Source organism: Stenella coeruleoalba (genome assembly GCF_951394435.1).
Source record: "Stenella coeruleoalba genome assembly, chromosome: 1".
Classification (NCBI taxonomy): Eukaryota; Metazoa; Chordata; class Mammalia; order Artiodactyla; family Delphinidae; genus Stenella; species Stenella coeruleoalba.
In genome coordinates, this window is record NC_137169.1 from 1,222,961 (window position 1) to 1,249,977 (window position 27,017).

The window sequence follows — 27,017 nt, forward strand, 5'->3', positions numbered from 1 at the left end:
AAAAAAGAAAAGCAGATTTCATCAGCACCAGGGGAGCTGTCCAGGCCTCCAGCGCTGCAGGATGGCCCCTCACGGGCACTAGTGAGTGCTGAAGGCCCGGTGTGGCCAGCACCTGTGTGGCCCCCAGATCGGCAGGGACACGGGCCATCAGCGGCATGGCTGCAGGAAGAGGCCACAGCCCATCCTTACCATGTTTCCTGCTTCCTCTCCATTCTCCTTCATATCAAAAGAAAGAATTCGGGTAAACGTAGACTCCGTAACATGAATGTTGAAAGGAGGGCGCACAGGTTAGCAAGAGACACAGGTGACCTGGCTGATGACCAGCAAGCACTGAGGTGCGGGCCGTCCCGGGGGCTTCTCCAGGTGTCTGTGGCTTCACCCCCAGTGAACTCCCCTGCCCACTGCTCCCCAAAGGCTCAGTTTGGGTCACGACTCTCCCTGTTCATCTGTTTATGCACCAGACACGCTGAGCACCTACTCTGTGCAGAGAGGCCCCGGGGGAGGTAGGCTAGGAGTGAGCACAGGGTCCTTGAAAGGAGCGTGCGGGTTGGTGGGAGGGTGGATGGGTGTGCGCGGGGGTGGGGAGCCTTCCTGAGACGGGACATTTGAACTGAGCCGAATTAGCTGGGGGTAAGTGAGGGCACAAGGAGAAGAGCCGTCCAGGTCATCTCTCTGCAGGGACCTCATCCCCCCAGTGGCCTCCTGTGCCCTCCAGACAAAACCCACACCTGCATCCAAGGAGGGCCTGCCCAGCGTCACTTCTTGCCACTCGGCTGCTGGGTGCACCATCCCCCAACTCCAGTAGTTCCCACCAGCCCCCTATTTCAAGGCCAACTTGGGGCGAGCATTTCTAGGGAAGCTTGGGGTTGCCAGACTCTGGTATCTGCCATAAACGAGGCTCGGGTTCTACCTGAAGTTAAGAGATGTGGACTCGGATCTCTACGGCCCCGTTTTTTTCATTCTATGAACAGGTTCTATCAAACCTCCTCTGACCGCGCGTCGGGGACGTTGGGAGGCGCGGTCAGAGGAGGCGACCCCTGCCAGGACGCAGGGACACCCAGGGTCGACTCGGTTCCTGCCGGCTGGGTCTCCAAGACACGGCCGGTTCTGCTACTCTGGGCCCGGGACCCCGCCCATCCCGCGGGCACCGGGACACGCGAACGCGCGTCCCTCCCAAATTGGGGGCGACAAGGCTTCCGGGGGTTGCGGGCTGGGCTCGGGGGAGGCGCGCGTGGGGAGCTCCGCTGGGCTTGGGGGCTGCGGGTTCTGGACTTCCTGAAGTGAAAGTGCGTGTGCTGGGACACGCAGCGAGCGCCCGGACCTGCCCGCCTCCCTCCCATCCGGACCGAGGCCCGGTAGGGCGCAGTCGGCTGTTACCGTCCCGCAGTGGCCGAACCGGCGGCTCTCGGCGCGCCAAGCGGGAGCTCGCGCACCCATCACGGGCGGACGCCATCTTGCCTCTAGAGTTTCCCTTAGCAACCTCATAGCACTCCTCCATTGGCTCGTTGGTCGCGAGGGGGCGTGGCCTCGGGCTCAGTCTCTGGGCGTTACCAATCTCTGGAGCGGAGCTGTCTGGGCCCGGAGCCAGAGGACGCGACTGCGCTTGCGTAACGCGGCGAATTTCCGCCGCTTACGTCCCTTCCGCCGACGCGACCGCCCCGCCAACGGCCTGGGCGCCCGCACCGGAAGCGGAAATGGTTGGAGGCTCTCGGCCCCGCCCCGGAGGCCATCTTGAAGGCCCGGGAGGCGGTGCCGCTCAGGACGGAGCGGAAGTGCTCGGCTGCGTCTTCCCGGACCGAGCGAAGCGCCGGCGCGGCAGCCACTCGCGTCCTCCTTCCCGCGGCCCTCGGGAGACCGCGCTCGGCCGCAGTGGACCGCGAGGTGCCGGCGGGTGGGGTGGGGCGGGGCGGGGGCCGGGGTGTTGGGGGCCGCGCGCGGGGCCGGGGCCGAACGGGGCCCCTGGGGTCGCCGCGTTGACCGGCTCCCGCCCCCCGCTGGCGCGTCCTGGAAGGGGTCGGCCGCCCGGCCCGGGCCGTGGGGCCTCGGTGTCCTCGCCGACCCAGGGCGGCCTGCGGGATTTGGGTAGGAAGCGTCGCGGTGGACTTGGGTGTCTTGAGGTCGAGTCCTGGCCATTTTGCGAACCGAAGGTTCCGAGCGCTCGGGCCGAGCCGCCCGACGGCGCCCCGCGTGCTGGGCCCAGAGCTTCCTCCGGAAACTTGCCCTGGGCACCTGGGCTTGGGAGCGTCCCGGGGCGCCTGCTGCTCGGTCGGGTGGGTCTCACTTTAGGGGATGTGTAAGGCGGACCCCCCGGGGCCCCCGGTTGTGGTGGTGCAGGTACGGTGTGGTCAGGGCCCGGTGGAGACGGGAAGGTGGTCACGCCCAGGGGAGGGAGCAGCCGGCGGCGGGGGTTGGCCGAGCGCTCGAGTGGATGGGGTCTGGAAGGGCATTTCAGCGGAGGGAACAGCATCAGAGGGCGAAAGTGTGGAAAATTACCACGCTGGGGACCCAGGAGGAATGGGGAGGGGGATGAACGGAGAGGCAGTGGGAACCAAATTGTGGGTGACCCGTGCACCGGGCGGGACTGTCCTCTGTGTAACGGGGGCCATCTGAGGAGGGAGGTCCACTCCACAGACAGGTGCAGTGATGACTCTGGAACTCTGTACGCAAATCTCCAGACGTGATACTTCTGGTCTCTGCTTGGAATGGTTTTGTCTTATTTTTGCCTTTGTTTTCTTGAGGCTGAGCCTGAAACAGTGACATCCAACAGAGAACTTACCCACTGCGAGCTCTGTGCCGGGCCCTGTGGGCCGTGGGACTGGCAGTGGACAGACAAGGCTCCCCCTCAAGAAGTTTGCGTTGTAGTAGGAGGCAATAGAGAGAGAAAGCGGAAAGCAATCAGAAACGATCGTCACACAGAATAAAACAGGGTGACATGATGTGAGGGACCGGCACCTGTTGGACAGTCACAGGGGGCCTCTCCCGAGGCGGCGGCCTTGGAACAGCAGAGGGAAGAGGACCGCAGGCACCCAGCCATGTGAGGGTTGCCCCGTTTGGGAACAGGTCTGACTCGTGTCTGAGGGGGACCCACTCGCTCCCTCCCTCCGTCGGTCGCCCTACGGGCCAGCCCTGCTGCTGATGCTAACACGGCTGGCCGCTCACTCCCACAGAGGCCCGGGAGGGGCCTACGGTGCTTTACAAATCGGAGTGGGGCCGGCCGAGGTGGCCTGCGGGTCACGCCATAGACAGGCCGTTTGACTCCAAAGTCCACGTTCTAAACGTCGCTGTACGCGAGCTCAGCCATGGTGTGGAGCCGTGTGTCACCACGTATGTCGTTTGCCAGGTGATCTGAAGTTCGCTGTTTTGTTTTGGGAAGATTTTCCACACGTTCAGTTGAAAGAATGAGACTTAGAAGCAGTCATTTCTACTTAGGGCGCGTACTTCAAAGGAATACCCAGGTTTTTCTAATGGTCATCTTCATGCCTCAGCTCAAGTAGAAGCGTTTTAAAGGTAAACGCTTTGGTCATAAAAAAGTAAAATAAGGGGTAGTTTGTTTGGAGCCGAAGGATAAATGATGTTACTGATGTAGCTCTCTGCTGGCCTGGCTCTGGCCTAAAGAGGGTGGCTGGCTGTCCTAGGTAACAAGTTCTAACGTAGCCACTTTTAAAAAATGTAATTTTTCCCACCTTCTCAAAAGACAGGACTAGGAGTTCGCCTGTTCAGTTCAGCCTCGGCTCCCCTGAGAGCAAAGGGCATTTCTCAGTCTCCTCCGCGGTACTCCTGGCACTCCTGCACCCGCTGGCCTAGCTGGCCTCCTCCACACGGTGGCTCCAGGAAATGGCGTCACTGAATGACAGACTTTTCAGCACAGATGTGATGACGTGTGTGGTGGGACTGCTCAGGTTATTGTAATACCTGAGTTGTACAGTTGACCCTTGAATAACACAGGTTTGGACTGCATGGGTCCACTCACGTGTGGATTGTTTTCACGAGAAAAGTACTGCGGTACCGCACAGTCCGTGGTTGGCTGAACTGCGGATCCAGAGGCCGACTGTAAGGTATACTCGGCTTGTCGACTGCTGGGGGCCGGCGCCCCTAACTCTGCATTCTTCGAGGGTCAGCTGTAACGGGCATGTTGTTCCACTTGGGACCCGGGATCGCGTCGTGAGCCTGCGGACTTGCTCAGTGCACGTGGCGAGGACGTGTCAGCGGGCGTGGGTTCAGGCCCCAGCCCCGCTGTGCGCAGGCCGGGTGTTGGGGCAGCTCGGGCCGTCGGGAGCCGTGGTTTTCTGTCTGAATGGGAAGGGCCGCTGTGCCAGCGGGTACCATCTCCCCAATGAGGAAACTGAGCCCGCACAGCCATGCCACTCAGGGGCCCTGGAAACAGACTCCGAGCTGGAGTCCACTTCTGGTCCCCAGCCCTGCCGTGGTGCCAGATCGGGAGGGAGCTGCCCGCAAGTTTGCGGGCAGGGAGAGCTTTGCCCCGGCGTCTTCACCAGCTTCAGGCTGGCAGGGCCCTCCATCCTCTGCATCCTCTGGTCCCGAGGTTCAGGCAGGGGTGTGTTGGGCTGCAGGAGCTGAGGTCAGAGCTACTCTTAACTTTGAGAAGTGGCTTAAGCTATCTGGGGCTTGATCCTCTGTTGTGGAACAGGGGTGACGATGCCCTTGGCTTCCCTTAGTGACCTGGGTTCTCACAGGCTAGATGCGCATGGAATCGCAGGGCATGTTGAAATGGTCAGGAGCAGATAGGATTACCTCCACGCACAGATAAGGAACTGGGACGCAGACGGATGATCACCTGAGGATCCTGGTCACGGAGTGGGGATCGGGTCTGGGAGGACCTGGAGGTGCACAGCTGGCACCGTGGGCAGTGGCCTGGACAGAGGCCAGGGCGGGGCCTAGAGAAGTGGGGGCACCGAGGGGAGCCCGAGGAGTGGCAGGAGGAGGTGCTGGAGGCTGGCGAGCCCCGGGGAGGCTTGGGCGCGGTGGCCCGTGCTGTGGACCGGCCCCGGGAGGTGGACACAGAAATGGGGCCAGAGGACTTGGCCGTCAGCGAGGGCGGCTCCTGGGGACCTGCCGGAGGAGTGTGAGCCAGGTGACATTAGCAGGAACGAAAGTCCACCCGGTGCTGCTGCTTTGCATGTCACATGCCTTCCTGGCTCTCCACCAAAGCGTGTCGCTGGCTGGTTTCTTTTTTCTGGGTGACTGGTAGTAAAGACACACAGAAGGAAGCCACGGCGTGGATGAAACAGTGAATGCTGAGGAAACCTGCTTGGTGGTGTGGATGAAAATAGGGCAAAATGATCCAGTCCTTGAGTACTTTTTATTTAATTTAAAAGTATGTTGTATTTTTCTTGTATACAGCATGTCAGAAGGTGACAGTGTGGGAGATTCCGTCCACGGGAAACCTTCTGTGGTGTACAGATTCTTCACAAGACTTGGACAGGTTGGTTTTCGGGTCACTGAGTTGCGGAAACATTTAAATGAGACTTGACCCTGGGACGTTTCCCTGGGGCATAAGTGTGCTGGCAGACCCCGCAGGGTGGGCGGCCCCTCCCTGGGTCTCTCGTTCACCCTCTTCACCCTCTCAGAAGCTTTTCCCGTTGCCGTGAGGGTGCTGGGTCTGCTGAGTTTCAGGCCATGTACTTGTCTTCTGTGTTTTTTTCCAACAACTTTTAAAATGTGAAAACCATTCTTAGCTCCTGGGCGGGATGGACCTGGCGGCCCCTGCTCTGCCCTTGCTGTCCCCTCGTCCAGACACCCATGTCTGCGTCCCCTCGGCCCCTCTGTCCCTGGCCCAGGCTTGCGCTCCGTGGCGGGAATACCCCTTGGGGCTGCAGCGAGGCCTGTGAGTTCCGGAGGAAGGAGTCTAACTCAGCGAAGAATCGCACAGTTTGGTTCAAAACTAAAACTGTATTGATTTTTTAAATTAAAAACTAGCATCTGGAGAAGTTCCTAATTATTGAAGCAGGTGACGGGCACGTGGAGGCTCGTTCTCACGAATGGTTGAAATTTTTCATAATTAAAAACTCAAAATTAAATTTAGACTACACACGTGTATATTAATTACACACACATGTACACGTGTATGTAGGCACACGTGTGCACATATGTGAATCTAAGGATTAAGGCAGTCAGCTCTGCGGCTCCTGGGCGGGCTGGGACCGGCTCCGGGGGAGGCGGGACGGGACCTCGGGTGGAGTCCCACATGCAGGGTGGTGACATTCTCCTTTCTCTGTCCCATCCTCTCTGGGGTTTAAGTCCAGTCTCCCCACGATGGCCCCTTGGGCCGATGCTGTAGGACTACGTGCTGCAAGAGATGGTTCTGTAGTATTTTTGCTTAAGGGGTGGACTTGCCTCAGGAAACACTGCAGATGTTGGATTAACTGTAGTCACCGTTTAGTGCCATTGACTTAAAATCTGAAGCAAATGCTGGCAAGAAGTGTGCTCTGCGGAAGGAATCGCAGGGTCTCTGTAACTTGGGCACTCTCCTTCCAGATCTATCAGTCCTGGCTCGACAAGTCTACGCCGTACACGGCTGTGCGATGGGTGGTGACGCTGGGCCTGAGCTTCGTCTACATGATCCGAGTTTACCTGCTGCAGGTCGGTGGGGGGTGGCAGTGACGAGTCACTGCACTGTGGTGTTGGCTGGGGTGTTGTTTTTCCTTCTGTCTCTGGATTAGGTGGGTTTATGGTGAAGGAAAGGGTCTCTGAAGATAATTTTACAGCTAAGCACCAAGTATAAGAAAGACTTCGGTGACTGTCTTTAAATGTTTACATCCCGTTCTAAGTTCCTTGTATTCTGTTGCTGGACTTCCCAGGACAGTCTTGGTGTCAGCCGAGCCTGGTGAGGTGACAGCACTCTCCAGTGTCCTCGTCTGCACAGGGGACCCTCTGGCGCTCCTTGACCCTGCCTCGGGCGGGACTTACGGGGGCTGGGGACTCTAGGGACAGAATCACCCGGACTGGCCACCCCATTCCCTGGGTGCCGTGAGCCGTGCTGGTGTCCGAGGAGGGCCGGGTGGGGTGACCGAGGGCGGCACGGCTCCTCCAGGGGACGGACGCCCACCCCGCACCTTTGGTGAGTGCTGGGCTCCTGGACGGGAGTGCTCTGTAGACCCTGAGAGGAGGGCAGCTCATGTTCCCTTCTGTCCAGAGGAAGGAGGCTGAGGCTTTTTCTCCCCCTCCTTGAAAGCAAACACCCTCCTTCCAGGTATTTCCCAAGGTTTAGGAGTACGTGTGTGCGTGGCTGGGTACTTCACCTGCTGGATGCTATGCTGCGTCCAGCGCTCTGGGGAATTCTCACCTGAGCTAAGCATAGAGACCTGTCCTTGGATGGTATTGTGTCTGTGTTCCTACAAGGAAGCCTAGCCCTGGCTCGGCGCAAAGGCGGTGGGGCCCCGGTCCAGCTCTGCAGCAGGGTGCGGTCTGTATTGGGTGTCCATAACTGATGTTCAGTTTGCTGTGATCGGGTCTAGATTTTTTTAAGAAACTGGACCTTGGTCCATTCTCAGTGGAATGAATGACCTAGAAACCTTGACTTGGGGGATTTGGGCGGGGGCGGGTGCATCTCGTACGGGTTGGTTCTCCTGTGCTCTGAGCTGAGTCTCTACCCGACTTGGCGTCTCTTCAGACTCAGCCCGCCACGAGGAGCTGTGTGTTAACTCCTCCTTGTGCAGAGTTAACTCAGCTGTTAACTCTGCACATGTAGGTCTTTGTTGTTTGACTTGAAAACGTTTTAAGGTAGAAAGGGCTCATCTTGTTTGTGTGAAAATGTTTAGGCTTTTACAGTTGGTCCTGCAGTGCAGCTGTGGTTCTGATCGGATGAAGTCTGTCCTCTAAGAGCGAGTCATGTGGCACGTGTGCCCCTTTCTCTGTGTCGCCCGAGGGGGGTTTGGGTCCACGACACTTTGCTGACTTGGGCTTGGTTTACTGATTTTCCGGCTCTGGTTTTCTTCTGGGCAAACGTTATGAACATTCCTGACACAGTGTGCGGTGGTGTGAACCGCCCGCCGGAAGGAGCTCGAGCCCCAGTGTCTCAGGCTGGTCCGGAGCCTGCGTCTGGGTCAGGCGCCCCTGGCCGAGAGCAGGGCTTGTGACCCGGCTGTGCAGGTCGGGTGTGAGGCTTTGTGAAGCACCCCCGTTTCTGCTGCCTTCCGGGGGGCTGGTGGCTTTACGTTCTGGGTGCACCTAACTGGACCCTTGAAGACGTTTGCCGTGTGGACCTTGGCTTATCCACTCTCCAGACCCATGGTGCAGTTTAAGAGAAACTGTCAGCACGGATGCCCACTGCACTTCCGTCACTTGTTACGACTCCATGTCCTGGTTCAGTCCAGACAGGGAATGGGTTCAGGGTGGCCTCACTGACCGTTTCTCCTTCTCTTCCAGGGTTGGTACATCGTGACCTACGCCTTGGGAATCTACCATCTAAATCTCTTCATAGCTTTCCTTTCTCCAAAAGTGGATCCTTCCTTAATGGAAGATTCAGGTAGAGTAGAGACTGTCCACTTTGCTCTGTTTGGGGAGAGTTGTGGGTTTTCTATACTTCCCAGGATTGCTCCATTTTCTCTGGAAACATTTGAAATCTAAATTTTGGGGACTGTTCTCTGGGTGCTTAAAATGTACCTGCAACTTCAGTGATCCTGGCAAGTTTGTGGAACGACTTGCTAAGCCCTTGTGACAGTCACAGGAGGCAGGCGCTCCTGTCATCCCCGTGTGGCAGAGGGGAAAGTGAGCCGTCAGGCTGTGGAACCTGCTGAGGTCCCGCAGGGGCGGGGGGAGCCAGGGCCTGCTTCCTGGGTAGCTGGCCCGTCCACGTCCCCTCCACGCTTGCCTGTTAGGTCCCTTTCTCACAAAAGCAAGCTTCCACGGCGGCTCCACATGGCTGACTGAGGCCACTGGCCCCCCAGTGTCCCCTGAGGACGATGGGTTGAAAGGTTCGTGTCTGGCTGCTCCTGGCATACCTGGGCCAGGTGGGGGCCTTGGCACACACCTGCTGGGCCAGCTGGGGGTGGGGATGGCTCACGACCGGATGCTGAGGCCTCCATTCCGGCGCGTCGCAGCCACTGTTGGGAAAACCCGCCGCAGCTCCTGTGGAGCCCATGGAGTCAGAGGCCCAGTTGTTAACGGCAGAGGCACGCTTTATGCAGCCTGTTCACATCACGATGGGAGCCTGTGTATTTTTTTCTGTGGAGTATTTGATGAAAATAGCAAAGGAAACAGCCCTTTCGTTTGGTGCTGCATTGGGGGGTTAGGAAACAAGAGGCCCTTTCAGTGGGCCTCAGTTTCTCCATCTGTTAACTGGGGAGGGAGGCGGCTTGGGGGCCTCAGCCCGAGGCCCGGCTCGCGGCTCACTGCAGAGGGTGGCCGTCCTGAGCCCAGTGCCCCTGAGAGTGGATGCACAGCTCCCGCCTGTGTGCTCTCGTGGGCTGTGGACTTTCATCCTCCCTGTACCTCGTGTTGTACAGTTGACACGTTCCTGAAAATCGGCGTGTGGTTGAATTTTTACGTGATCGCTTAAACTGGTCTTAAAAAAAATTCTAATACAGATTTTCTAAAGCAGTGAATCGGTTTCTAAATCAACTGAAGGTCCCCATTTTATGTCCGGTTAAAGGATGTCAATCTGTATGTCACGTATCAGGCCTGCTGGTTCACAAGCTCTAGGGAACCTTAAAAGGGCAGCGGTGGAAACGACAAGGTGCACTGTGTGCCTCACCTCCGGGTGACATTCTGCCTTTCAGATGATGGCCCCTCGTTACCAACCAAACAGAATGAGGAGTTCCGGCCCTTCATTCGAAGGCTCCCAGAGTTTAAGTTTTGGTGAGTCACTTCCTAACGGTGGTTGCGAAAGACGCCCGTGCCCACGCACGGCCGTGAGACGGGGGCGGGCGCTTCGGTCCCAGCGAGCCAGCAGCTTAGGCTCCTTGGAGAAACGCCAGTTCTGTTGTGTTTCCTCGTTCTCAACGTTGACTCACCCAGAACGTGAAGCGTGCCTGCTGGGCGTGGAGGGGGGTCACGGGGCCTTGTAGTGCCCACCCCCTCCCAAGGTAACACTGCTGCACCTCGATGCCGCAGCAAAGAAGCTGCTTCTGGGGAGGCGGGTCCCGGGTATGTGGCACACTTGGCCTCGGGGGGGCGCTGCTTTGTGCACGGCGCCCCCCCGGTGGCCCGAAGGGGGACCCGCTCTCTCCCCACTCGGTCCTCGGGGTGGCCTGGGCGTCCCCAGGCCTCCTGGAGGCGGTCACGTGTGTGTGACGCTGTGACAAGTACGAATGTGACAGGAGGATGGAGGTGACCCCCTAGTGTGTGTGTGTGTGTGTGTGTGTGTGTGTTGCGGGGGGGGCTGGTCTGTGAACGTGTCTGTCCTGTGTTGTCACAAAAGTGAAGGCAAAGAGCTGCCGCCCTTCAGCCTGTCCTCCTGGTGCAGGGGTGGCCGTGCAGGCGCTCGGTGAGTCCCTGTGGGATGAGTGTGAAACGCTGGGCCCAGGGCTGCCGGGGGAGGGTGGGCAGTGGGCAAGGCCGGGTCCTGCCCGTCCTCTGAGGTGGCCTTTGTTCTCTAGGAAAGGGAGACCAAGGGGGATTTTAAGGAGGGCTGTGACCCTGATGGGTTGGGCCCTAAGCCGGAGGGAGGGTGGCCCTGAGGCCTGACTCCACCTGCTTCTCCTGGGGACACTGCTCGGCCACTGGGGGATGGCCTGCTGGGCGTGTGGGACTCAGGCCTTGAGGCTCGGGACTGGATTTCTAGACGTGGGCCCCAGCAGCACATGGGGGGCATCTGCATCCCCCAGCTGCTGGCCTGTGCAGTGCCGGGGCCCCCACTGCTGTTTTACACTTCTGTAATTTCAGAAAACTTCGAGTGTCCAAGGGACTAAGAACGCTGTGTCCGTGGTCACACGTAGTACGTCAGACACGCCACACGCAGCGCCCACCCCGCTCCGCAAGTGGAGACCCACACCCTCCTCGGGGCCGCCGTCCGGCTCTGACCTTCTCTCCTTCCGGTAGGCACGCAGCGACCAAGGGCATCCTGGTGGCGATGGTCTGCACCTTCTTTGAGGCATTCAACGTCCCGGTGTTCTGGCCCATCCTGGTCATGTACTTCATCATGCTTTTCTGTATCACGATGAAGAGGCAAATAAAGGTAAAAACCCAGATGATTCTGCACCGTGAGACAGTGCCACCCAGTACTGGTAGCTTTGGGAGAGCCGGCTCGGGCCCGAGACACGGGAGGGCCGTGTGGCCCCTGCTCTCCCTGCAGGTCGATGGGTGTGGTGCTCGCTCCCCACCAGCACAGCACAGCCGGTTAACACCCTCCGGTCTGGCACATCATACTGCGGGACAGTCGGGGCCCAGGACCTCCTGGACGGTGTGTCCTGCCAGCATCGCCCTAGAACGGGCCTGGCCAGACAGGGTGGTGCGGCTTCATCCTGGCCTCCCCACCCGCCCAACGACCTGGGCCCGGGTGCCACCCAGCCCACGTCCCCAGCTCAGTAGCGCTAGCCCGTCTGGCACACAGGGCGTCACGAAGCCCATCCCACACCCTCAGGGTTTCCAGCAGCTCGGCTGGCTCCGCTGGGCAGTGGGGGGACGGGGGCGTCTGCCGGAGCTCTGGCTCCACGCCCGGTATGTGGAGAAGGTGGGGCTCAGAGTTGGAGGGAAGGTGGGTCACGGGGAAGCCGTGCTGAGACGCGTCTGCCTGTCCCCAGCACATGATCAAGTACCGGTACATCCCGTTCACGCACGGCAAGAGGACGTACAAGGGGAAGGAGGACGTGGGCAAGACGTTCGCCAGCTAGACGCGGCCGCCCTCCGCGGGCCCTGGACGGCCGCAAGTTGCTGTGACGCCGTCTTCTTTCCTCACATAAAGTAGTTGATTACAAGGGAGTTATTTTCTTTTTAAAAAGGAGCTTCAATTATTTGTAACTGAAATATCAGGTTCTTGAAGAAACTGGCATTTAAACCGAATCGCGTTGATTTATTTTCCAGTGCCGGTCAGGCGTCCAGACGCTGGCCTTGCAGAGGGCAGGCCGGGTGGACAGCCGTGTGGGCTGGGGGGCGGGGGCGGGGGGCCGGGCCCGCGGAAGGAGCCAGGACGCCAGCTGCTGCCTCCCAGGACGCTCACCGTGGCCCCGGAGGACGCTCGCCTGTCCGTCCGGCGCGTGGAGGAAGGAGATTCTGCAGCAACTCTGGGCTCTAATGCCGGTTTCCGAATTTCATCTCGCTAGAGATGTGTTGAGTTGGCCTCTATCATGATGACTCAAAACTTCGTTCTTAACTACCATGATTGCTTCTGAGGGCCTGGAATTATAAATATATATATATTTTAATTGTTTGAGATTATTTTGACACATTTCTTTGATACGTGAAGGGTTGTTTTAACTTAAACGTGTTCTCATGCAGCAGCCCCTTTTCAGATACACCTGGCAGGAGCAGCCAGTTCTGTGGCTTTTAACACATGGCTTCCCACTTTCTACAGGGAAACAGCTCTGACCTGCATGTGAACTTTTTTGATGTGATAAAAACCAATACTCGTAAACATTTTACCGAGTGACTTTTTAATTCCAACTTCATTAAAGACAACGTCCCTGCTCTCCTGTAGTCTTCATCTAACCCGCTACGCCTCCGGCACTGTGAGGGCCTGGCGGGGGAGTGCGGCCTCCCTGGAGGGCGGGCCGTGCTGCTGAGGCCGCGGCCCAGACACCGGTGGTCTGTTCCCACTCCCTGCTGCAAGCGCCGTTTCCATCTGTCTGCGGGTTTCAGACATCGAGTGTTTACCGCCTGGCTTTTCTTTTGCCAGGTTTTGCATAGCTGAAATTGAGCTCCTCTTGCTTTTAAGAGGCCGTATGAAGACCATTTGTGTACCTGATCCTGAATTCTAACTTCATGTGTAAATGATGTCCAAATCGGTACTTTTATTACCACATTGTGGCACCTGAGGTGTTCAAACTCTAGACTATTTTTTGTTTTGTTTTTCATACTGTTTCCCTGGTAAATGCACAGGCCTGAAATACGGGAAATTGCAGGCACTTGGTGAGTGTAAGTAAGGGGTTTTGGGAACCGTGGAGCCTCCCCTGGGGCTCCTGGCTGTCTGGAGCAGGGCCCACGGTCACGGCCTGCCTCTGGGGCTGACCTCTGCTCACCGAGGAGTCTCTGTTCCTGCATCACCGCTCCCACAGAGTCACATGGAGGGAGAAGCAGCCTGTAGGGGCCCTGGGAGGGCCCCTTCCACACGGGCTTCCGTTCACCTCACGGCGCTAACACACCAGCACTTCTGTGGACTTGCTGTTGTAAGGATGCCTACGGCAAAGTCCTGTCTCTGCACAGCTTAGGTAGATGTAAAAACCTGAAAATAACAAAAAAGGTGGCAGGAAGTGTGTTGGACACAGCAGTGAGCCGGTGTGTAGGCGAGCTGGCCCACCACCAGCTTTGGAGACGGGTGGCCTCAGTGGGTCAGGCTGGCTGGAGCCCGCCAGGCGCTCCAAGCAGGAGGAGACGGCTCGTGTTCAGAGGCCAGGACACACACTTCCATTTTATTTTTAAAATTTATTTTATTATTTTTGGCTGCATTGGGTTGGGTCTTTGTTGCTGAGTGTGGCCTTTCTCTAGCTGCGGGGAGCAGGGACTACTCTTCGGTGCAGTGCGCGGGCTTCTCATTGCAGTGGCTTCTCTTGTTGTGGAGCACGGGCTCTAGGCGCGCAGGCTCAGTAGTTGTGGCTCGCAGGCTCTAGAGCGCAGGCTCAGTAGCTGGGGCGCACAGGCTTAGTTGCTTCGCGGCATGTGGGATCTTCCCGGACCAGGGCTTGAACCCCTGTGCCCTGCATTGGCAGGCGGATTCTTAATCACTGCGCCACCAGGGAAGCCCTCCATTTTCTAAAACGGGAAACAAACTTGACATTTATTAGAAGGCACCTGCCCAACGTGTTAGGGGGCAATCACGGCTACTTTCCGGGAAGGGCTGTGCCCTCTCGCCCCAAAAGCCAGCTCCAGTGACGAGGGTTAAGGTTTGTGGGTCGTTTGGGCTGGAAGACTGACCACGCTGGGAAGGCAGGCTGCTGGTTTCCGGCCCTTGTTCAGTCCTGGCCCGTCTGGCCCTGCCCTCACTGTGTGCCTGGTATTGGATATAAATGACCGGTTTGGGGAAGGGAGGGAAGTTCTGTTTAAGTGCTGAGCTGTCTGGCTGGCAGCCCTGCAGGCCCTGCCCAACCTGCCCTGAAGCCATTTCACGGCCAGGTCCAGGTCTAGCGCCTGTCCTCCCCGGCGGCTGGCACAGTATCTACTGTGACAAAGAATAAAAGACTTGAGAATTTCATGATTTCTGTGCAAGTACAGTCAACTTGTCAACCTTGAGAATAAACTTCCTCCTGACATCAGGAAAGACTCCTGGGTTCCTCCCTCCGTCGGGTCAGCGGTAGTGCCGCAGGTAGACCAGCTTCTGGGGGAGGAACTTCTCCCTGCAGAGGGGACACTCCATCTGTGGGGGGGAGGAGGAAGGTCACGGGTTGTGACCCCTACAACCCCGGGGGTCCCTCCCCCACTGGCATCTCCAGTAAAACACGGATGTACACATGTCTCCATTAAGACAGAAAAACATTTTTTTGAGATGATGCAGGCCGTTGGGGAGCAGAGCAGGGACGGTGACCAGCGAGGAGATGGCCAGGCCATGGGTGACTTGGGAGAAGGGAGGGCGCTTGGCCGCGGAACGACCATGGCTGCCCTGAACCTCTTGGAGTTTCTGGGTGTGAGCTCACGGGTCCCCTGTCCCCACCCTCAGGGCCGGGTCCCTCGTGGCCCGGGAAGGTCAGCCCCTTGCCTGCCAGGCACGCGTGTGCCCCGGGGCCTCGCAGAGCGGCCTGGACCCCACGGAGGAGGCTGCAGCCGCCGCGCCCTGCAGGCCCTGAGGAAGGCTCCTTGGGCAGCGTGTGGACAGGACATCCCAGTAATGAGGCGGGCTTGACCTCAGGCCCCAAGGAGAGACGGGGCGGGGGTACACGGGGGCCCGGGACCGGCCCCTCCCTGAAGCCAGCGCAGGAGTAAGGTGGCAGAGCTCTCTGCTCTGGCCCCCTGGACCCCACACCCTGAGATCTCAAGGCCTAGCAGGCGGCTCTCGCTCCGAGGGTTCCCAGGTGGGTGGCTGGGGCCTTCCTTTTGGGAGCAGAGCTGTCACAGCAGGCTTCCGGCCACCGCAGCTCCCTGCCTCCATCCCAGCTGGGGGCTTTTAAAAATAGCCCCCCCCCCCCACCACCACTGAACAAGCGTGGCTGTGGAGGCAGGCAGCGGGCCCAGTGCAGCGGGGGTGGCCCGGGGGCCTACGCTCAGGACGCTCACCTTGGTGTCGGCCCAGTGGGTGATGCAGCCCCAGCAAAACAGGTGACCGCAGGGCGTGGCCGTCGAGTACCTGCGCTCCTCCAGGCACAGGGTGCACAGCGAGGTTCTGGAAGCTGCTCTCTCTGCGTAGCTCCTGGCAGGAGAGGGGGGACGATGGGACAGAACTGAGCCTGAGTTCCGTGTGGCGCTGGGTAGCCCCCGCCCCGGCACAGCCCTGCGCACCTGCGGTGGGACAGGCCACGCTGCGGCCTCCACTCCCTCTGGGCGCGCTGCCTCTGCCGGAAGCCGTAGAGCTGCAGGCCCGCGGCCAGTGCCAGGTGCAGCAGGGACACGAGCCCCAGCAGCCTGTAGCTGGCACGGGCCCGAGGGTCCTCTGCGAGCGGATGGCGGACACGGAGCTGTCAGGGACCCGGGGAGGGGGGCACAGTCACATGATCCGTTGGCGTGAGGCACTGAGTGGCCCAGGGGCCAGGCCTCCCCTGTGGCACAAAGCCAAGGCCTGCCCTCTGGCTGCGGGATGGGGCAGCAGCGCCTGGCAGGCTCTGCGCTGGGTGGCAGCTGGGGGGGCGCAGCTGGACAGCTCAGGGCCTCACCCCCAGCGGGAGCCCAGCATTGAGCGAGGACGGCCACGAACCTCGAAGCCTGCAGTCACTAGGCTGCAGGCAAGGTGTTGCGGGGAGAGGGGGGACGACGAGGCCCCCAAGCCTCATAGGAAAAGAACTGGGAAGCCTGAGCAGCGGCGCCCAGTGAGATGGGAGGGGCGCCAAGCGTGGCAGACCCGCTACTCAGCCCCGTGGGAGGAACAGAAGCTCCCGCTTCTAGCAAGGCACCAGACTACCCGGGTGATGTTCCGCAGCTGGGACTCCCAGCCACGTCCCCCAAGGGAAAGCTGCTTGCCCCCCGCTTCTGTCTCCTTCCCCCCAGGGAATGGGGACAGTCAGGTCAGCCAGACTGGCCAGAGCCTGGAGCCCGAGGGGCAGGGCCCTGGTTGCCTGTGTAGGAAGAGCCCCGTGGCAGCCCCCAGTGCCCTGACTGGGTTGGGCCCGTGTTTCTAGGCCCCTCTGTGGCAGCAACTTAGCAAACACCCTACCTAACAGGTAGAGCAAACGCGGTGAGGACTGGGGCTGGGCTGAGGAGAGGGGGTGCACGTGCCGGGACAGCACTGCCAAGGGAGCCTGGAGACCTCCGGGGAGGCAGGGGGCCCGAGGGAAGGCCCTCCGGGTGAACCTGGGAGCAAGGGCATCAGCTGAGACTCCTGCGGCGGGCGGAGCCCAGGGGAGGCTAGCGGGGATGCTGGCGGCAACAGGGTCGCTGTAGGGTCACCATCAGGGTGTCCCTACACCTGACCCTCTGTCAGGGCGGCCTGGAAGGGTGGACACGGGGCCCAGGAGCCAGGGCCCCAGGCCTGCGCTCAGGGTACAGAGCGGGGCGGCCACACGTGCTGGCGGCAGGAAGACAGACTCGCCCTACCCTCAGGGTTTACGGAAACCAGACTTGCGCAGGTCTTTCAGCAAAACGGGACCTGACAAGACCCACGTTTCCAGTGAAGGATTTCAGCTCTGGCCCTGTGACTGTGCTCGGGGACGGAGGTCCCCTGCAGAAGAGCGGGCCCAGGCGGCACCTGTGACTTACGTAGGTGATGCCTGTGAACCTCTTGGCCAGGTGGTAGAAGGCGCCATGGATGTAGAACCAGGCGACGTGGAGACGCTGGAGGCACCCGAGGCCCTGCCTGAACACCAACACAGCCCGCAGGAGCGTCCCCTGCTGCTGCTCCGTCAGGGCGGCCGTGCACCGGCGCATCCAGCGTCTTGTCCCTGACTGGCCACGGGCGCCGGGGGCCAGGCTGCCCCGTGAGGGCCAGGCGCCGTCACCATCGGCCTGCAGCTCGTGCTCCAGGTGGAGCAGGGCCTTGTCCAGCAGGTAGGGCAGGACGGTGTGCAGCGCCACCAGTATCCCGCGGCGCAACCTCGAGGGCACTCGGCCCTGGGTCGGGTCCACCTGCAGGATGCTGACGTACTCCTCCCCGAGGGTCTGGTAGCCTGTGGGGAGAGGGACCGGTGAGAGAGACAGGCAGGGACCTGCCAGCGACTTCCGTACTGGGTCCCTACAATCCTCATAGCCCAGGCCCCGTGACAGGGCTCAGCGCTGGGACCCCTCTAGGGCCACGGGTTCAGCCATGGAGAAATGGTCCCAGACAGATGTGACAGGGGTACGGCAAAGCTTCCAGAGGCCCCAGCCTGGGCTCAGGGCCTGGCCTCCCACCTAGGGAAAGGGTTCGGGGTTCCCTCCCTCCCTGAGGCTGCATGCGGCCCAGCTCCGGGGGCCCTGAGAAGCACCTCCAGAAGCTTCTCACTCTGCTGACAGCCCCTCTCCTGTCCTCTGGGCTCGGCGTGTGTTGTGGGCCTTGAGATCCTGCCAGGGGCTGCTACCTGCCAGTGTAGTGAGGCCAAAGTAGGCGACATCCGACACCAGCTCAATCTCTCTCCTCCACTCCAGCCACTTCTTCGCACCTGAGAGGAGGAACCACGTCATTTCTGAGGGGTTGGGGCGAGGGTGGTGCAGCGTAAGGATTAGGAACAAGCCTCCTTCCTGCTGCCAAGGCCCAGCCCCGTCACCCTTCCACGCGGCTGATACTGTCCTAAACCACACTCTGTTCTCTCCCTGGCCTCCTGTGCTGTCCACTCTGCTCCATCTGTATCTGCCTCGCCTGGGCCACTGAGTATCCTGAGAACTTACCAACCTGTAGCCACCTCCCCGTCCAGGACCCGCCTGGGCAACTGCTCTAGAGCCCAGAAGGGCCACAAGGACAGTGTAGTACAGTGACCAGGAGCTCAAGCCGAGACCACCCATCCAGCATCAAATCCCAGCTCCCCACACTGCTGGTTGTGACCTCAGGAAGTTACAAGATCTTTCTGGAATCCCCGCTTCCCTGTCTCTAAGGAGGGGACTAGCAACAGGTCCCACTCACAGGGGTGTGTCGAGAATAAAATGAGTTAACGTTCTGAAGGACGAAGAACAGTGTCTGGCACAGAGTAAGTGAATGTGTTAGCAAAACGAATACACGGGCCATTTGTTTTGATCGTGTCGTGTCCCTCTCCTGCTCAAAACCTGCCCATGGCTACCCGCCCGAGTCTACGGCCCAGCCTCGCTTCGGCTACTCCGAAGAGGAGCCCGCTGTCGTCTGGAATCCACCCCACGCTCTTGCCCCTCCACTGGGCTCCGACGCCGCTGCTCCACGGGAGACTCCCCGTGTCCCCAGAGCCGTGGACTCTTCCACGCCCGGTGCCCGGCCCCCACCCCCGCCCCCGGCAGCAGGGGGGCAAAGCCCGGGGCGCTCGCTCCTTCCTTCGCCTCAGGTCTTGGGGGGGCGAGCAGGGCCTGGCCGAGCCTGCGGGGGGATGACCGGAGGGCCTGAGGCTCGTCGGCCCGCTTCGCGCCCCCGCGGCCTCGCGGGGGCTCACCCGCGAGGCTGTGCAGGGTGCCGCCTGCCGCGCTCCGCAGCCCGCCGCGGTAGTAGTCGTCCTTCTGAGCCGCGCGGACTACCTCCGGGGGGCTGGCGGCCGCAGGGGCCATGGCCTAGGGTTGCGGGACCGCGGGGACCGTGGAGACCGGGGAGATCGCGGTGACCGGGGAGATCTTGATGACCTGCGGCTGCGGGAAAGCGGATAGCCACGCCCACGCGGCGGCGCCTCCTGATGGCGCTAGCTCGGCGTGCGGGGCAGACCTTGTGCGTCACAGATCTTGTGCGTCACGGCGCGCGCGCGTTCCGGGGCGGGGCCTGCTGCGGGGCGGGGCCTGCTGCGGGGCGGGGCCTGCTGCGGGGCGGGGCCTGCTGCGGGGCGGGGCCTGCTGCGGGGCGGGGGCTGACGGGGCCCAGCGCGTGGTAGGGCCGTGGGTTCCGTGCGCGGTCCGTACGGGGCGAACGCGGCCCGGATGAGGAGCGGGCGCAGTGCGGGAGGGGGCGGGTGCGCGGGGTGGGGGGTTGAGCGGCGCAGGGTGGCGAGCGGCCTCGGCGACAGCCCTCAGGTACTGCGAGAGGCATCAGAGCTAGAGGGGGCGTGCCGACGCCCGGTGGGGAGGCACTTGCCCGTCCCCTGGGGCCGGAAGTAAGGAGGGCGCTCGTCTCCCTCCCTGCAGTACCCTCTGCGGGGCGCTGGCACCTCGTGTGTTCTCATCCCCGCGACCCCCACTGCGGGCCCAGGAAAGGTGCTCTGCGGCCTGGGGCGGAGCAGGGAGCTCTGATTCTTGAACCGCGGTGTTTCTACTGGCGGCTGCCCAGGCCCCACAAGTGCAGACCCCTGACCCCTCCCAGCTGCTCTCAGAGAGGGGACCAAAGAGGGCCTGGGGAACTTGGAAGGCCATGCACCTGAGGGGACGGAGCTAGGAGAGCCCGGCGCCCCGACACAGGCCACGGCTGGACTTGAGCTGCAGCCCAGGGCCGGGGGAGGGGCCTGGGGGGAGAGCAGTGGGAGGAGGCAGTGGGGGTGCCCTGAGGGCTCTGGGTCTGGAGCAGGTCATGGCATCTGTATGTGTGCCCCAGTGGAGGGGGTGCAGGGATACCCCAGACAGACCAGAGGGCCCTGTCCTGTGGGCACTAAGGGGAGCTGTGGGCCCAGCAGGAGAGAAAGAAGGCAAGTGGGCTGAGGGGGCGGGGGAGCCACGGGGCCCCCCTGACTTCGGCCCGGAGGGCGTGTGTTGAGACAGGCTGTAGCTCTTGGCCTCACTTCTCCCATACCTGGGCGTCAGCTGTGGGTACGTGCACAGGCTGGCACAGCTCAGCGACACAGAACCAGGCCTTGGGGACAGGCTCAGAGCTCGTTGGGCCTCCACCAGGGGCAGGCAGGCAGGCACCTTTTAGAGGGAAGGGGCAGGACCTGCGTGGTCCCGCAGTGCCTCCTGCTACCGAAGCCCCCGTGTCGCTTTGGAGCGGTGCCCCTGTCTGTGTACCCAGTTTCCTAGTCGCAGAGGCCACCTGTTGCTTTGGTTTGCAGCCAGGGGTGCGCCCTCGGGCAGGGGCCAGGTGGAGACCCTGAGGCCTCACAGTTTCTGCCTAACTAACAGGCTGGCCCCTGAGACCCCCTGGCCTATGGGCTTGCACAGATGGACGCAGTGTCCACCGGCACCGAGTCAGATCTGGAAGAGGTCTTGTCCCCTTCCTCAGGGTCACCGGCTGGCTCCTTAGGGAAGCCTGAGGGGTGGGGCCTGCCCAGGGCACCTCCCCCACTGGCTGGTCCCGGCTCCCTGCCCAGAACTGCACCTTCCCAGTCTTCTAACCAGCACAGCCGTACTGGGCAGGGCAAGGCCAGAAACAGTGTTACCGAGCGTCTGTTTTTGGGGATGTGCGGCCTGGGGTCCAGCTGGGTTCAGATCTCCCCGGCGTCCTCACTTGCCTCGGGGCTGGTTGTTTGGGGTTGCCGCTGGTGCCCCAGGGCCCCTACTGTGACTTGAGTTTGGGGGTCAGAGCCCAGAATGGCCAGCAGATGGTGCCGTGGGCCCATCTGCTCCACCACGTTAGCGGGTAGAATTATGGATTGGGGAGTGAATTTCACCCCAAAGAGTGAATCTGGATCAGAACCAAAGGAGAACAGAGTGATGACTCGCCGGGTGCAGAGATGGCCACACGGCCAGGGAGGGAGACGAGGTGGTTTCAGAGGGAAGGCGGGTGGGAGGGACAGACAGGAGTCTCTGCCTCATCAGAAGTCAGCTCTCCGGGTCCCCTGGCAGCCAGGCAAGCCCGAGCCCTGTGCGCTGCCCGCTGTGTTCTCGGGCTCTGGGATTCCGGATGGGCTGGAGAGACGAGGGCTCTTACTGGAGGCCTCACCGTGTGACTTCTGTCCTGGCTTCTGGGACAGGAAGGGGAAGAGCCGTGTGGACTTCGGGGAAGCGGCCACCCGCACCGGGCAGAGGTATCTGACCGGGGTCCAGCCCCAGCGTGGGGCCCTGATGTCCACTGCTGTGTACAAACCGAGCGTGCTGAGCCAGGAACCTGCTGTGACCTCGGCTGTGTGACCTCATCCACTGGGACCTCTCACACGCACTGCCTGACCTCCGGGCCTCAGTTTTCTGGTCTCCGGAATGGAGATGCCGATATTAAGCGTATACTCCGCGCGCATCAGCAGACGCAGGCTGAGTCTAAGCTCGTACCGCTCGCCGCACAACAGGCCAATAATAGAGAGGTGAGTTGTTGGGACAAGGCGTAATGACTTTATCTGGAAAGCCAGCAGACGGAGAAGATGGTGGGCCCGTGCTCCAAAGAACCACTGTGCCTGAGTTAGAATCCAGGTTCCTTTTGTACTAAGAGGGGAGGGAGTAAAGTCAAACATTTCCTGGTTCCCGTCAGCCCGGAGGCGGTGTGTGAATTTCTTCCTCCCTGCAGTCATTCACACGTGGGCCTGGTCAGGATGTTTCCTGTGAGCTAAACGAAGGTATTTTAGCTTAATGCTCACTACCTGGGAAGCAGGGTTCACAGAGATGGGCCATTATGCAGAATTTACACTTACAGGCAACATCCCTGTAGTGATTAACTTATAGTAGAATACAAATGTTCTTCCCGATTACATCACCACCAAATTCATTCACTTCCTCCCATTGTCAGATTGGTCCCTCCTCCGGGACGTTCACTGAGCCTGGCCTGGAGGGTGGGCATGGCCCTGCTGCTCCCCTCACTCTCCCAGCTCCCCCACTCATCTCCCACCCTCCCACAGCCCCACCCAGCTGACTGGTGGGCAAGCCAGTGGCCAGCTGGTCTGTGTCCCTTTCCTGGGAGGCCGGCTTCACCCAACACGGGCTTCTTGCTTGGGTGGCTGCTGTGCCGTCGAGCCTGGCTCAGGAGCACCTGTTGGAAGAAGGAAGGAGGGGCAAGGGGGGCCAGCTCGAGGCCCCTGATTCTAGCCAAGGCAGTCTCACTGTGTGACCCCTCCCGCCCAATCCCAGGGCTCAGGGTCATCCGAGGCCGGCCGGACACCGGGCTGGGTGCACCCCTGCCCTGGGACTGTGGGGTGGGGTACTCCCAGGCAGAGCCTTCGCTGGACCCCCGTGTATCCCCGTCCTATAAGGAGGAGCGGGTGTTTCTCGCTGTTGGAGAATGGCAGAGGGGTCACCGAGGCTGAGATGCCCACCCAGTGGTGGGGGTGGAGAGACACGGGTTGCTGGGCACCAGCCTTGCTGTGGGCCTGCGTCCATGACTGGGCAGGCGCCTTTGGGGTGTGGAGCAGAGGTGGGTGCTGCTGCCCTCTGTGGGGCATAGGGGGTGGGCAGCTGCAGTTCCAGCCCCAGGCCTGGGGCCGGACTAGCCTGTTTCTCCCCTTCCCTGCAGCCAGCGCCTGGGGGGTGGAGGGACTGGGGAAGAGCCTGCGCTCCCCACTGACCTTTAGGGCGCAGCACTCCTTCGGGGCAAACCTGGAGAACAGGCTCCTCCAGCTGGCAGTGGTGGCTGGCTGGGAGGTCTGGGAACACACCTCACCCCAGCAGGCAGCCGTGGAGCTGGCCCTGAGGTGCGTGGGGCGGGGGTGCAGTGGGCACAGGGTGGGCTCGGGCTGCCTGGGGTGGGAGGGGTCGTGGGCATAGGTGGGCGGCCCCCCAGAACTGAGCTGGGACTCCCAACAGCCCTTGGGCAGAGGCCTCCCCCAGTGCAGGTGTGGGAAGGCCCTGCTTCGGGACCCAGAGCAGTGCCCTGCCAGGGGCTTGTTAGGTGGGGCAGGACAGGGGCTGCCTGGGGCTTGGGCTGGTCTTGGAAGTAATGTCAAGCAATTTCAGGACACAGGGGCTGGCCAGGGACTCTGCCGGTGGCCAGGGCCTGTTGTCCCTGTGCTGGCCCGGGACAGGCAGGCACGATTCCTGGCCCAGCGGTGTGCTGGGACTCCGGGGCGGTGGGCCACTGTCGGCGCTTCAAGGGGGCGGGACAGGAATCTGGAGCCTGAGGGGCCAAGGAGGGAAGGGCCACCATCCGTGTGGCAGAGCTAAGAGTCAGAGCTCGGAGAGGCCCTGCCTGGTCCACAGCAGGTGCAGGGTGAATCCTAGGTCTGTCTGGTCCCACGTCTGGATCCCAGAGTCTTTGCCTGATGCCAGGGTGGGTGGGGGTGGCGTGAGTGCAATCATCATCTGGGGCTGAGCTGGTTGGTAACTAAGGCCTGGACACTAAGGGCCCAAGGAAGAGGTGATCTGGGAGGACTTCCTGGAGGAGGAGGCTTTGCACTGACAGGAGAGGGAGGGCTCCGTCCAGACCAGAGGCCATCCTCCCCGCCTCCCCTGGGGCTGGAGGGAGGGGGGCGAAGCCAGGACCCTGTGGGGTGGGGCACCCAGAAGAGTGAGGATTTGTGGGCACCAGGCAAAGCCAGGGCGGCCTGAGAGAGGCCGCTGGCTGGGCAGGGGTGTTGAGAGTGGCTGGCGCAGGTCACCCACACGCTCGCCTCACTCCAGCCCAAGGAAGGGCATCCATTTGGGGCTCCGCATGTGGACGAGCACAGGGAGGTCAGGCCTGCTTGGGGGCTCTTCGTGGAGGGGGCTGTGCTGGACGCTCCCTGGAGACGCCCTCCCCCCATGTCACTGTCCCCATGCCGGCATCCTCCTAATGGGGGTGGCCACGGGGGCTGCCACCTCTGTGCTGGTCCTCACCTGCCAAATGGAGGATAGAGAGTCTTACATCCTGGGCCGGGGAGCCCCCGGGACCCACGCGTGTGTGGCGTGGACGGCGTGGGCCAGCCCGAGGCTCGCTGTGGCTCCTCTCACGGGTGGGCCCCGGGGGCTGAGCTGCTCGGGGTTTGCTGGGAGGTGGCGTGGGGGCCATGGGTGGTAGGACCTCAGAGGTTTGCAAGCATCTCAGCAGCAGCAGTGCTTGGTCTGTGGACTTGGGTGACGGTGACGAGAGTCCCCGAGGGCGTCTCCTGTCTGGCTCCCTTGTCTGTTCCCAGCGGGCGCCTGGCGTGCGGCAGCGCTCAGGGTGTCTGTGTGGACCGAGCTCCGAGGCCAGAGCGAGTGGACAGGCCCCAGTGCTCGCCGGGAACCCGAGGCCACGGCCTGCCTTGCCAGCGCCCCGCTGGCCAGGGCTGGAAGGAACCACCGTGCGCTGGCTTCCACCTCTGCGTCCACGTGGTTCTGACTTTGGTTTTGGGGGGTTTGTCCTGATTTACAGCGACCGGTAGCTGCCAACGGCCAGTGGCTCTCACAGCCCCTCTGCCACCTCGGGGTGTTTACTTTCAAAGTAGAAGAGCCGATGCTATTGAAGGCCCACAGCCTCCTCACTTCAGACGTGAGAGTCGGGAAGCAACCAGGGCCTGGGGACTGCAAGCATGCGGCACGGGGGCTCCCCGAGGCAGAAGCGCAGGACCCTGGCTCGGTGTGGCCCAGCGTGGCTTGGCGTGGCCCAGCGTGTGGCGCGGCGTGGCCCGGCGTGGCCTGGGGCTTCTCCCGCGAGGCGCTGTGTGCAGACAGTCGCTCCCGGTCTGTTGGAGGCCAGGGGTCGGGGTCCCCAGCAGGAGGCTCCGGATCCCCCGCCCGCCCCCTGCCCCGTCCCCAGAGGCCAGAGCTGAGTGGGGGCCCCAGGGCGCATCTTTAGTTTTCTCCCCCTGCGTGTGGCAGCTCTGGCCGGTACCCTCACCGGGTGCCAAGTATGACCTCAGCATCCCCTGTGCTCCTCCTTCATCCAAACACCAGTCCCCCTCCCCGCCCCCCGCCACCGCTGCCCGTCCAGACACAAAACTTCTCAGAGGGGATGCTCCCTCCGGGTCCCCCTCCACTCTCCCCACCATGGGATCCGCTCCCGTTGGGGGTCCCAGCAGCCCCCGCGCCAGGCCCCCCAGGGTGGTCCTCGCCTTCCTCCGAGAAGGCAACTGCAGCGGCCACCCCAGCTCGGGGCTGTTCTGGGGGTCTGTCCTCTCTGCCCGGCCTTGAGTTTCCCGCTGAATTTCAAGAGACAACAGACATCCAGGGGAAAACGGAGGGGCGAGCAGGTACCGGCCTCTGGATGAGAGTGGTGGACACGGCTGGAGGCCGGCAGAGGGAGGGGCTGATGCCCAGCCGGCAGTGGGGCGTGGGGGTCACAGCTGGCCTCCCCTGGGGGCGTGAGGACGGTGGGGGAGGAACGGGGTCGGGGGCCCACCCGGCAGTGGGGCGTGGGGTCACAGCCGGCCTCCCCTGGGGGCGTGAGGACGGTGGGGGAGGAACGGGGTCGGGGGCCTGGCCGTGGAGATGGCAGAGCCGGGAGGAGCCCAGAAATGCTTCCCTCAGCTCCCTTGGGGGAGGGAGGGGGCTTCTGTCTGAGGAAGCTGGACTGGGACTGGGGACTCCAAGCCAGCCCTGGGCCCCAGGGGCCAGACGGGCCCTTCCAGCTGCAGGGCCTTTGCACTTGCTGCCCCTTCTGCCTGAGGCGCCCCTCCCGCAGATGGCTCCCCTCTGAGCCCCTTCGGACCCTCCCCGACACTGGACCTCTGTGGTGAGCGAGACGTTCCTCCCTGCCAGTCTGGGTACTACTGTGGGGTGAGGGTGGGTGCAGGGCCCCCCCAGCCGCCCCTGGGGCTCTGGTCAGGAGCTCTGTGTCCTTGGGTTAAGGACGCAGGGACGCAGGGACATGCCCTGTGCCTCCCTCCTCCTGGCCGCCTACCCTAAGCCTTGACTTACCTCTTGCACTCAACAGACACCACCCCGCCCAAAGACTCAGGATTCCATTCGGGGCCGCGGGGAGCTGGCTTCTGATGGAGGTGGTCCAGGCAGGACCTCTGCTGTCCCTTTTGGGGCCCTTCCTCTGGCCCCGGGGGGCAGTTTGACCCATTTAGCACCCTCCCACACTGTGACGTGGAGACTGACCTCGCCACACTTTGCAGATTCTCGCGGAGCACGGAGGTTGGCAGTGATGCTCTCATGGAGAGGGTGGGGCTGAGGCAGGACAGAGGGGCTGGAGCTGCCGGGAGGATCGGGGAGGGGCTCCCAGGGCCCATCTCTGTTCATGGGGTGGACCCCAGTGATTGCAGCCCGGCTCCTGTGGGGTGTGCTCCTGGCGCAGGGGTGGGGAAAGAGCCCCCAAGGGCAGGGGTCCCAGAGCGTGAAGACACGGAAGGGTCTGTGCCCACCTGCCAGGCTGGCTCCTGCCGTCTCCTGTTGGGGAAGGGCTCTCTGCACCTGCTCTACGGGCCAGGAAACCAGAGCTCAGGGAGAATTTCTTGGCTACGAAGAGGCAGGCTTCAAACCGAGCTCTGACCTGGAGACGCCCACTTCCACAGCAATCTCTTCTGCAGGCCTCGGGCACAGAGGGCTCTGGGGACCCTCCTCTTCTCATCCCGGCCCTGCTCGTGACCGACTGTGCGTGGTTGACTGATCGTGTTCACCCCATCCCGCCCCTTCTTGGGATGCGCTCTGATGGGTGCTCAGTGCGCACCTTTTGTATTAGTTACTTTTCAGAATGCATACTGTGTTTTGTTGCACTTACCTTAAAAGTTTTTTTAATACAATTTTAAAGGTTGTACTCCATTTACAGTCATTACAAGATACTGACTCTACTCCCCGTGTTGTGCACTATATCCTTGTAGTCAATCTTACCCCCAATAGTTTGTACCTCCCAATCCCCCATCCCCACATTACCTCTCCCCCCACTGGTAACCACCAGTTTGTTCTCTATATCCGTGTGTCTGCTTCTTTTTTCTTATATTCACCAGTTTGTTGTATTTTGTTAGATTCCACATACAAGTGATATCATAGAGTATTTGTCT

General features: G+C 61.5%; 2 protein-coding genes across 3 annotated transcripts; one reads left to right on the top strand and one right to left on the bottom strand.

Annotated features, from left to right (window-relative positions):
• Positions 1-1,651: 1,651 nt before the first annotated feature.
• RER1 (retention in endoplasmic reticulum sorting receptor 1) lies at positions 1,652-11,989 on the top strand. The gene is made up of 7 exons (XM_079904216.1): positions 1,652-1,881; positions 5,362-5,443; positions 6,496-6,600; positions 8,386-8,485; positions 9,738-9,816; positions 10,999-11,134; positions 11,700-11,989. The coding sequence occupies exons 2-7, from the start codon at positions 5,363-5,365 to the stop codon at positions 11,787-11,789; spliced, it is 591 nt and encodes a 196-aa protein (XP_079760342.1). The 5' UTR covers positions 1,652-1,881; position 5,362; the 3' UTR covers positions 11,790-11,989.
• A 742-nt stretch (positions 11,990-12,731) lies between these two features.
• Positions 12,732-19,015, bottom strand: PEX10 (peroxisomal biogenesis factor 10). Of its 2 annotated transcripts, none has more exons than XM_079902211.1 (6): positions 18,780-19,015; positions 17,748-17,828; positions 16,951-17,357; positions 15,541-15,716; positions 15,319-15,451; positions 12,732-13,863 (listed from the first exon to the last, which is right to left on the bottom strand). In XM_079902211.1, the coding sequence occupies exons 1-6, from the start codon at positions 18,889-18,891 to the stop codon at positions 13,753-13,755; spliced, it is 1,020 nt and encodes a 339-aa protein (XP_079758337.1). In that variant the 5' UTR covers positions 18,892-19,015; the 3' UTR covers positions 12,732-13,752. The 2 variants fall into 2 exon arrangements, with proteins under 2 accessions (XP_079758337.1, XP_079758338.1); XM_079902212.1 differs by having other exon boundaries at positions 13,726-14,464.
• Between the last annotated feature and the right edge of the window lie 8,002 nt (positions 19,016-27,017).